The sequence below is a fragment of the Paramisgurnus dabryanus genome, chromosome 8 (genome assembly GCF_030506205.2).
Source record: "Paramisgurnus dabryanus chromosome 8, PD_genome_1.1, whole genome shotgun sequence".
Taxonomy (NCBI): Eukaryota; Metazoa; Chordata; class Actinopteri; order Cypriniformes; family Cobitidae; genus Paramisgurnus; species Paramisgurnus dabryanus.
Genome location: NC_133344.1, coordinates 19,800,474 through 19,812,372, shown reverse-complemented (window position 1 = coordinate 19,812,372; position 11,899 = coordinate 19,800,474). Strand labels below are relative to the sequence as shown.

The window sequence follows — 11,899 nt, the reverse complement described above, 5'->3', positions numbered from 1 at the left end:
AACTTAATGCTGGAAAAGGGAATGAGACCCACCATGATAGTGGTTCCTTGTGTGGCTCCTCCTCTTCCTGAGTGGGCAGACGTCTATGTTGACTTTCTTCATCTAGACATACACACAAAAATCTAGATTTTAACCCTGATATGTAGTCCAGAATGACACCATATTAACTAATCTGAGTCAACACAGCACAGAATTAAGTGTTTAGATCAACAAACTAACCATAAACAAGCGAGTGGCTTGTTATATAACACTGTACTAGTGGTTTTTGGATATTTTACTGCAAATATCTTACAAATTGTACCTTTAAGACCTTTAATGAAAACTGATTTCCCTCCAAACACATAGTTTTAATTCATTTGACGTCAAATGACCAAAAGCTCTAGTGTGAAAGAGACAAATGTCTTGGAAACTGGATGTAAAGCCTTACCACATGGGTTTCCTTCCACATCGTCTAGGAGGTTGGCAGTGGAGTTGGCTGTGCCCAATCTGAGAAAGCGCAATTAAAGTAAACCACAGACACTAAATGTACTCGACTAAACACAATAGTAACTGTTATAAGAATCATATTCATATACGCTGGAAGAAATCACAGCATCAGGACAACAGTAAAGCTGCTGCGCTAATCGTAAACAGAATTTTTTTGTCATGTATTCTTTATATTTTAAAATGTTGTCAATGCCAAATTGTGAAAAGTGCTATAGAAATTTAAACTGAATGAGAACAACCATATGTGACCCGTGCTGGCAAATTGAGTCAGAATGAGTTTGATTGATGATTTTTTAAAATGAGTTATTTATATTTTGACATTGCTGTCTATTAAAAAAATTATATATTTAAAATTATGTATGATTTGTTGGAATCTGACAAATATGACCTGTTTGAAGTTGACAGAAGTCAATTTTGAGAGAGAAAAAAAAGGATTTTTGAAGGTTCAATAACAAAATCACATTAAAACCACTGGTAAAACTAATAGATTTGGCACTTTTTGATAAAGTCAAAAACTATAGTATAGGAAAAATATTATGTTCAACATTTTTCTTTCTTTTATTGTTTATTTGACATCGAGAAAGACAGCTTTAAGATCTTTTGTAATTCAAATACCTGCATATTTTAAAACCGAAACCAAAATATTAAACGCGCATGTGGATGGACACGCATAATTTGTATTAGTTAAGCATTTGAGACTATACAGCTCTCAGAAATGGACAAATAAAAATCATTTTAGATGTTTCATGACTATTTAGAGCATTGGGCTGGCTTGACGAGGGCTTAAAATGTACTTATTTTTAAGAAACGTATTTTTCGACCAAAATCGACATTTAAACTTTCTTTTGGCTTTAGCTCAAATTAGACCCTGCGTTCATTCCGATTCATTTTGCTAGCACAGGTCACATATGCTCTATAGAGAAAAACAAGCATCAGTCAAGAAATTATACATTTTTTAAAGAAAGTTAAAATTTTCCTTCCAAGAGATATCACGTGTCTCATAGTCATACTGTGCATAACGAAGGATACGAATGATGCCGCAACAGCGTTCTTCTTTTGGACTTCCTGCGCTTTGTCTTCTCTGAGAAACCTCTAGCGATTTCAAACAGCTTCTTTCTGGTTGCTGCAGATCAGAATCCAACACAAACATTAAGACGTCTTATAAGCAAATATTTAAATAAGGAATATGCTGAAGTGAAGCAGGCTTCTCTTACATTTGCCCATGTGCTTTAGCTTGTCTCTGAACAAAGCATCATCAGATACTGCTGTGGAGGCATCTACAGATCCAGAGGCATAGTGGTCACCTGTTTTGCAGTAAACCAGTCCAAAACACACAATTTAGTAACGCAAACTAGATTTTCCCAAACTTACTACCATGGTGGCTATATTAAAACCCCATAAGCACAGGAGCTATTTTGGGGATTTCCGCCTGGATTTGGCTTTCCTCAAATTTTAAAGCTTCCCACACCCACATGCAGAGGTGTACATACAAAAGTTTGGTATCATTTGAAAACCTTTGAAATTACATAAAACACTGTTGAAAGTGATCAAAATGATTTTATATGTTGTCTGTGTTATATTACATATAAAAAGAGGCGCTTTCTTCCAGGGATTCCCGTGAATGAGAGCTTTCATTTAACACCGTGTCCCACCCCTTAGTTAACTTCAAATTCAAGGACCTTTCAAGGACTTTCCAGGTCCAATACCCTCAAATTCAAGGACTAAATTTGGGGACAAATTTTAAGTGAGAGCAAATTGTGTTACATTGTAAGATATATTGTTACAGTTCCCTTTCGAGGGAATTTGTGCTGCGTCACTGCGGTGACACTTTGGGGACGTCTCCAGGGGTAAGTGCGTCTGAATGTGTATATCAAATTCAACCAATGGTGAGGCTTAACGATAAAGACAGGGTGAAGCGGGAGCCAGGAAGTATGTCGCTATCTGAAATATTGCCAAAGACGGTGATACAGCGACACAAAGTATGGCAAAGGAGACGCAGCGTCTCGTTCCCTTCTAAGGGAACAACAGTTACATACGTAACCAGAGATGTTTTCATGTGTCAAACACAACAATGCAAAAAGCATTTTGGTATGAATCAACATTCGCATAAAGAAGATATAAGCATTCAAAGACCCGTTGGAACCCTGTTTAAAGCTATGGTCTACGATTTCAAAGATTGTTCATTGTTAATAAACTCGTTTAGATGCTGGTTATGGTTCTACAGTAAAATCCTAACAATATGAAGAGAAAAAAGAATTTTAAAAATCCATTCAGTCTATTGGGTGTACGGCGGCAGATAAATTGACCAATGTAAACTGTCCGGCCGGACAGTTTACATTGGTTAACTGCTCTCATCAAATCCCCATACCCTTGAAAATCCACCTCGCGATCGCGTCTCCACCCCATCGCACACCACCCCGCCCCTCTCGTGCCTGCGACATGAAATTTGTGTCAGTGTATGTTAGCTAGCGAAGCAGCAACATCTCACTAATGGAAAAAAACTAACCGACAGCAGCAAGCTTCTTGTCCCTACAGTAAAGGTTAGAAGAAAAGGGAAGTCTGTAGAGGAAAGAGCAGAGGTAAAAAAAGTGTGAAAAACGCCGGACTCTAAGTAGAATCAATAAAGGGTCCGCAATTGACCGTTGGAGGAAGCTTCAGGGAGATTTGGTGCTGAAAATCGACGCCGACACGGCAGACTTTTTGTGGAACAGGTACGCATCTATTTATACTTTTATTGTGTGAGGTTACATAAATATATTTTTATGAGTCTGACAACATGCTGCCGCTCGGCATTGGAATGTTAGCCGTTTAGCATCGCGTATCACGGGTCAAAGTAATTATATTTACAAAGATTGTGTGTGGTGTTACATAAATCTTTTTATCAGTCTGGTAACAACATGCTCATGCTGCCGGTCGGCATTGGAATGTTAGCCGTTTAGCATCGCGTATCACGGGTCAAAGTAATTATATTTACAAAGTCATTTCTTGAAGCTCAGGAGGGGAAACGTATGCCAAACGTTGTTGTGAATGTAAATAACGTCAATTGCAATCATAATTGTAATTGTTCATCCCTTCAAGGCTTTATGTGTTTACTGCTCTGTAAATCTCTGTTCTGATGTTTACTACCGGTGATCAGAGCTTGAATGAGTGACGTTGTTCAGTTCGTTTCCCAGTGGGAGGGATCAGGTAGCACAGAGGGGCGGGATGAGTTTTTTAAAACTTACTAACCGTCTCAGGCTTTCTCAACCGATTTTCAACATCGTAGACTACAGCTTTAATATGAGAGGTGTGTCATATTTGAGCAATATGAAAAAAATGACAATCAAATAATATACAGAGTTGAAGAGGGGCATTGTTATGCATAGGGCTGTGAAATACATATCGAAACGTCGCAAATCTGCACACAGCCATATTCATATTGCAATGCTTTGCAATAAATTAGCCATTAAATTGTACTAATTCAAAAAGTAATGTATAATAAAAATTTGGGGTCAATGTGGAGACTATACTGTAGTATCTACCATTAGAATGTTGCACTGTGTGTGTGTGTGTGTGTGTGTGTGTGTGTAACTGTGCATGATAGCGGTGATATTTATTTGATATATTTTTGTAATATGTAATGGGTAAAACATGGCTGTTCACTTTCAGAAGTGGTTGTGATGCTTTCTTTTCCCGAAAACTTTAAACATATGTTAGTTATATAATTTTATAAATATATATTTCAATACAATCTAAATAGATTTTAGAAAAAAGAAACACCTCGCATCTCGAATATCACATTATTTAGTGTGCTATCGCAGTTTCTTTAATATTGCAGAGCCCTTGTTATAAAATTGCTTAAGTATTGCTACACGCTTGCAAAGGTTCTTATTAGCAAGTTGCTTCAGTGTACAGAGTTTTTGCTAGGACATTGCCAAGTGGATGCAACATCTTGTCAAATATTAAAAATAAATACTGAAAAGACCAATGACCAAGAGTTAATAAATGAAGCAAATTTTAAGAATATGATCATAATCTAAAGGGTTTTCAAAAACAGGACACACACACAGAGTGGGACGTGCATGTTCACACACATAAACATACACAGAAGACAGGTGAATGACAACTACCTGTGGAGTTCTCAGTGGTAGCTGACGAATGACTGGATCTGGATTTCTTTGACTCATATTTCAATCGATCTAAAACAAAAACGACAGCTGTTACCCTAAGGAATGTCTTGTTCTTTGACGTTTAATAATCTATCAAGTTTGAAATGAAACAAACAAAGACACCTTTGAGTCAGCAAAAACACATGCTAAGTGGTTGGTGTCAATGTCCCTTAGCATGGTGAGTAAATAAGCTTTTGAATTCACTATTTGACGTGTGGGTCATCGTTTCTCTACCTCTTTCTAAAGCAATGAGAAAATCTCGGTTCCTCTGCAGTTCCTTCATGAATTCCTCATTCTGCAAAAAGAGCGCAATGCGCTCGTCTTCCAAATATTGCTTCAGTTTGCGTTCCTGCTCAGAAGCACCAGCTGTTCCTGCTGCCAGGGCAGAGTCCTTCTGGGGTACTGAGGAAGATGATGAGGAGGAGGGAGCATTGGAGATGCTACTCTGAGAGCCCTGCAAAACAGAACAGAATTAGATCTTTGGTTTAAAAACAACAAGAGACCATTTTGTAGTGGCAATACAGAAATTAGGAAACATAAATACAGTGAGATTTGCAAGAACATTAGACTTTTGGCTAATCAAATTTTTTTTTATTACAAAAGTACAGTCATAAAAAGGGTTGTTTTATAGCGCAGTTCCTCTTACAAAGATTTTTTGTTCCTAAATATAAAAAGGAACATCCTAGTTTAGTGCTGAAGTTTCAATTTGTTTTTCAAAGATTTAAGTAGAAAATCTCTGGGTCTTATTTTACACCAAAATTAAGTTGATTTTTGTCACTGCAATTAAGCACATCTTTCAACTTGTATTTTAATAATGGTAAACTCTGGTCAAATTTATGCTTAATAATTAGATTTAGCATAAACAAAGGAAATAATTTTTTTTTTTTTTTAACTAAAGTGAATATAGGGCCTAATAAAGTATTAAAATGCTCATATATACTGTAATACTCTGCTCCAGGCTGGTAGATACTCCATGTATCATATAACAAACCCTTACCTGTATACTGTCCAATTGTTGTGGCAGGATTCGCAGAAAGTCATCAGGCAGATTGCCAAGTAATGGCGGGTTCCAGTTCTTGTAACCTCTGACTTGTGTTTGTCCAGGAGGAGGCTGAGCCTCAAATCTGAAAGGTACAAGAGGTAAACCTCAAGTGTCACAGATGCTTATTTATAATAGCAACTTGCATGGAAAAAAGGCAACATTTGGATCACAATACTATTACAGTTCTTACAATGTGTCTGACCCTTATACATGTCTGAATAAACAGGGACTTTGTCTGTGGATAAAGTAAACTTTAAGCCATTTTTATGGACTTTAAGCCTGGGCTGAAACCCATGCAATATAGAAGATCAATGGGAACTGTAGTTTTTCTTATGAACACAAGGGGGCATCAATCATAGAGCTCTGACTAAAATAAACATGGAATCTGAGGCCCATGTTGACCCTAATACACAAGACAGTTGTTTCTGTCATTAAAAAAATCTTTTAAATATATAAAAAAGTGTTTTAAGGATCATTATTAAAAACATAAGTGTTTTTTTAACCTGGGTGGAGGAACAGGTGGAGCATCAGGATATTTCCGGTCATATATGTGCATGTCATATGTTGGTGGAGAGTAAACTGGGGGTGGCTCTTCGTCTGAGCTATCTGGCTCAAGGGTCCGCTCAAGAATCTGATAAAGGTAAACATAGAAAACGTTAATTGATGCAATTATACACATTATTAGCACTAGTTTACATCTGGTATTAACATCCATTTCAGGTGAAACGTTTTGAGATACATACACTTAAACCAAATCAAAGGTTTTTGAAAATGCATGTGACCATGGCGCTTAAATATAAAAAAACTGAATATCTCCAGAAGTGTCAAATTTGAGACTCTTCCAAAGATTTTTCATTATATACAGATTATGTTATTATTTTGATCAGTAATGTTTTAGTCTACGGTGGTCTGACATTACGCCTATATTTAGCATTTGTCGTGATTGGATCTCGCTAGACAGATCTTAAAGGGATACTTCACCGATTTAGCATTCAGCTTTGTATCTGTAGAAACCCGGCAGTATTACTGAATGACCATGTTTCCCTCCCTCATTTCCCCCTGAGAGGAGAGATATCTGCATTTTGGTTCTGCAAAAAAGTCCTCCGATGATGTAATATGACGATTTTTGCATCATCGGAGGACTTTTTTGCAGAACCAAAATGCAGATATCTCTCCTCTCAGGGGGAAATGATGGAGGGAAACATGGTCATTCAGTAATACTGCCGGGTTTCTACAGATACAAAGCTGAACGCTAAATCGGTGAAGTATCCCTTTAAAGAAACATTTCACCCAAATATTCACATTTTCTCAAATATAGACACCCTCATGTAATCACAGACATATATGACTTTCTTTTTTACACAAATGAATCATTTAATTAACTGAAAACATTTTGGTTAAAATGTCATCATGTTATTTTCCTACATTGGGCTACAAAGCACATCCATCCATCATTAAAATAATCCAACTGACTCCAGTGGGTTAACATTTTGGGCCCTATCTTGCAGCCAGCGCAATTGACTTTGTCAGTGACGCATGTATCATTCGTATTTTGCACCGGCGCACAGCGGGTTTTTCCCTCCACAGACACACGTCGACAAACTAGGGAATGAACTTGCGCTCCCTGGGCGGTTCAGCGCAAAAAAAGAGGCGTGTTCCGGCGCAAACCATCCCTGATGCTATTTTGCAGTTTCAAAAAACAATTGCGCCACTGACCAGAAAAAAAAGTTAAAAGTCAGTGGCGCGTTGCGCGTTGTTCATTATGCTATAAAGGGCGCATGCTTGACCATAATGTATAGCGTGCACAACGCGCATACACTTTGCATCTAATCTACACAGATGCAACAGTTATTTTTGCAAATCATAAATTGTTACACTTAAAAATATCAATACACGAGATAAGGGGAATCATAATGGTGAGCATTGTGGTGATAGGTTTTAATTATTGTGTGGCTGCGTTAAAAAATTCTCATGCAAATAACGATTAAAATATTTTCATAAGTTTGTTGTGTGGCTGTATTACGTTTATTTTATGTAAATAATAATTAAAATGTTTTCATAAGAAACCTTAATGTATATGAACTTGATTTGTAAGAGTACTTTGGGGTTGGACCTTGCTTGCGTTTCTTGGGTCCGATTTCAAAGCCCCCAAACCCTTTCAGCGGTGAGGGTGGACGCAGCGATGTCCTCTGCTGGCGTCAGGTCATGTGTAGGCAGATCCACCTCCCGTTACACGGCGTGCCCGATTTATGCTGGCAAGCTTGGGATTCCCCCGTCTCCTGACATCATTGTAGCACTTGGCGCAACGATATGCCAGCTGATGAGACTGTGGCTATTTCCTCTCACGCCTGTTTAACCTACGCTGATTTGGGCGGGTTTCTCCTATCCCCATACAAAACAACTTCTCTGTCTTTGACTGCTCTTACAAGAACGTTGGTCTCCTCGGCTGTGAACCGCTCCTGGCGTGCGCCTGGTAAATCCGTCATAATAATAGCAACCCGCCATGGAACTTGCGCACTTGCGTTTAAAGGGAATGTTGGATAGCGTTCTGATTATTTGACGTTACGCCCAAACCACACCTATGAATAATGAACCTACTTCAGACCAACCCCTTATTGATTTGCGCCCGGCGCAAGAGTTATTTCTCACGCCAGGAAAATAGCAACAGCGCCCAAGATCCGCCCACAAACTCACTTGCGCGTTGCGCTTCGCACTTGCGTTTCAGATCGTTAAAATAGGGCCCATTGTCTTCTGAAGTGAACCTAAGTGATCAATACAGCACATATCCATTTTAACATGCAGATAAGCACCGCAAAAAAAAAAAATGAATTTGAATTTTATTGGTTTTCACAAGTTTCATGACTAGTTGTCATATGTTTGTTCAATCACAAAAGACACAACAATCAATGAGATTTAATTGGCAGGACCACATGAGAAACTAACGGATTAATATGCATGTTTTCATGGATATGCAAACAAGCTTAAGTTAACAGAAATTATTTCATAATACTGAAAGTCCTAGTAGTTGGATCTTTTTCCACATAAGATCAGAGCTCATTTTATTTAATGCATCTCAAGTGGTCAATGATTGCAGTGATTTCATGGAGACAAACATACTTGTTGAGTCTATGCAATACAGCACATACTTTCAACACTTCCCCATCCAAACAGAGCATCATAAATAATGCAAGGGAAAGTGCAGCAGTGGGAAATGTTGTTAAAACCAGCTGCATACAGAATCATGGCAGAACATATAAACAAAATGCACTGAATTGTATGCTTCACTTAAGATTGAACTGAACATCTTATGATTGATATAGCATCTCTGCTGAGCCATGAATGAGATACTATACTGATAGGGACAATAATGTGTCTCAGATTGTCTCAGACTGACACATTTTCTTCACAGAGAATTTTGGGTAAGAAAGCAAAATGTATTTAGTACCCTGCCTACCAAACTGCACAGAATCTGGTGTATGCTCAACCAGATGGGTTTGAAAAAAAAACTTAACCAGTAGCTGGGTCTCCATCCAAACGTGAAGCAAATCTTTTGAAAATTCGCAAAAAAAGAAAAACAAAGAAATGCAAATGAGGTGCATTTCCATGAAGTTGTTTGAGCGCATGACGGTGGTATTGGTAACCTAGTAACCAACAATAAACAAAACAAGGTACGCCTGAAAAATGGAGACAGGACTGCATGTAGTCACAATGGGGCAAGTTATAAATTTATTAGCAGTGCAGTTTGTAATTGCCAAACTAAATGCTGCGCACAGAAGAAGGAATGTAGCATATTGGATGAAGGCACTAGCAGCAAGGACATTGTGACGACGTCAAGCCCCATATATGGTAAAGACAACTCCAGCGGAAACAGCTAGGCGAACAGTCACGTAGGTTTAATGTTTGCTACATCTAAATGAATTTGGCAAATGCGTTTCCATCTGCCGTTATTCGCATTTACTCTTTTTTGCATAAATCAAAAACAACCTCTAGCAGGCGTAAAACATTTTTGCGAATCCATCACTCGCTTTTTTATGCAATACTAAAATTCACATTCCATCATGGTGATGGAAACATGGCAAGTGTTAACGTTAATGAAATAATGAAGTGATTGAGTCATTAATGGTGAACACCTGCTAGGTCATTTTATGTCAAATCAACTAAAATGTTTGAAACCCTGGCAGTTTCTTCAGCTGCGCCATCTACTAGTCATATAAAGTGTTTCAATACTACAATATATGGTGTAAAAACGTCTGAGTGCTGCCCTCTTCAAGTGGAACGGTGGCTACTGCAGTTTTATTTTCCTATTGGATGTTGGGTCCAAAAAATACCTCGTGACGTAAGCAGATTCCAGCTTACCACGCCCTTGTTACGATCTCACCACACACTTGGTACGAGCTTATTTCGTCCCCTCTATCTCCGTTGGGATCTGACCACTTTTCTTGCATTTTTCAAATATTGCCAGTGGGTGGAGTCAGGGTCTGACCAGGGGTTTAGTTACTCTTTAAAATCCTAAATATCAAACATGATTGATAAAATCGAGGTGGACCCGATTTGCTTGAAATTGCACTTAGGAATGTGTAATTTTTTATTTTTAAACATCTCGCATTACAGGATAATCTGGGCCAAACTTCGGAGACGTTCGAGGTTGGATTCTCGAGGGGGGAAAATCGGGGTAAATTCGGGCTGATAATCCTGTAGTGTGAGCCAGGCATAAGACACTCAGTCAGACTTTGAGTTTTATTGCTTTCATTTTTGATATTTTAAGCCTTAAAGGGGGGGGGGTTCAATGGTATTTCAAGCAAGCATTCTGACTTTTTAACACAGTTATAGAGTTGTTTCCTCATGCTAAACGTAGGCAAAGTGTCAAAAAAGCAGTTGGACATGTTACAGAGTATTTCTGTGCCAAATGCACTTCGCCAGGGTTCGTACAAGTTTCGGAAAATTTTTTTCGATTACAGGTCCAGCTGACGTTTCAGGGGTTTTCTATACGTATCACTTCTTTATATGGGCACTTCCCCCGGAAAACCCCTCCCACCCGTCAATCAGCGGGAGACGCTAGAACTTACAAACATTCACATCACGCGATAGCTCTGTTTAATTTCAAAACTCAACAATGGCACGAATGAAGAAGTGTGTTTTTGGATGTAAGGAGAATAAAGTCAGCCTTATGAAAACAATGGATATAGTTTATTATCCGGGGTAGCAGCGGAATTTTGCGTGTGTGTTTGATGCGCTGGATTTTCCCAACCGGGTCATGAGTTGCATGCGGTAAGTAAGACTTCTGTCTTATGTTGGAAATAGGTGCTTGCATATTATATAAATGACACGAACATGTAGTGAATCATAAGTTATAAGTGTTGTATAGTGTTTCATGACTCGTACTCGCTTCACCCGTGGTAGTAACTCCTCCTTCTTCATTTTTTCGTACGTTATCGGAAAGATTCCGTAAAGCTAATCTTTCTTTTAGAAATCTGATTAAACTAAAGACTCTTCTGAGATATAAAGGATGTCATACTACTCTATAGGTACTCCAGATTAACATCAGAAATGCAGAAACAGCGTGTGTTACGTGAGTTTTAAATAAAAAATGTTTGTGCACCTTCTAAATAGTTAAACATCTTCAAATGTCAAAATATAAATAAACAAAATGAATTGAGTCAGGGATGTGCTGGTGATTAATAAACTAATTTTAATCTTCAATTTTAGACCTTGATGAGAAATAACATCAATCGTTATTTTGTGATTTCCCCCTTACTTTAAAACCGATGCTTGTGGTTCATAACTATTTTTATGAAAACCCAACAACAACTTAATAAATACAAAATCGGTTATATTAAAGGATGAAATTAAACGTTTTTTTTTCTTTATGCATTTTTCTGTGAGTTTGCTTCCGTTATTGTTCCTGTCAGGGTTGCCAGATCCGCGTAACAAAACCAGCCCAATGGCTATTTAAAACTAGTCCAAAAGCATCCCAACGACAATTTACATCCCAATTACCAATAACTAAAGAACCAAATACTTGCATCTCTAATTCGCAAAAAACATCAACCTGCGGATGCAGAAACAGTTTAAAAGTAGCCCAAATCAGAACTCAGACGAAAGGCCGCAACCTGGCAATGCTGCTTTGTTTTTAAATAACCTGGTCACACTGTGAGAAGAAGAAGGGCCTGATAAATGTGCAGTTCACGTTATGAAGAATCAGCACCTGGCTTTAATTATAATT

The 11,899-nt window shown here is 38.1% G+C and overlaps 1 protein-coding gene across 2 annotated transcripts in view; it reads right to left on the bottom strand.

The window, feature by feature from the left end:
* Window positions 1-11,899, bottom strand: part of cuedc1b (CUE domain containing 1b) — a 36,241-nt gene that overhangs the window by 3,628 nt on the left and 20,714 nt on the right. For both annotated transcript variants that reach the window (XM_065280868.2, XM_065280869.2), the window contains exons 3-10: window positions 6,180-6,307; window positions 5,632-5,758; window positions 4,869-5,088; window positions 4,596-4,664; window positions 1,701-1,790; window positions 1,516-1,609; window positions 428-486; window positions 33-102 (exon numbers count right to left, since the gene is read on the bottom strand). In XM_065280868.2, coding sequence (XP_065136940.1) covers window positions 33-102; window positions 428-486; window positions 1,516-1,609; window positions 1,701-1,790; window positions 4,596-4,664; window positions 4,869-5,088; window positions 5,632-5,758; window positions 6,180-6,307 — 857 coding nt within the window. The remainder of the gene's footprint in view (window positions 1-32; window positions 103-427; window positions 487-1,515; window positions 1,610-1,700; window positions 1,791-4,595; window positions 4,665-4,868; window positions 5,089-5,631; window positions 5,759-6,179; window positions 6,308-11,899) is intronic.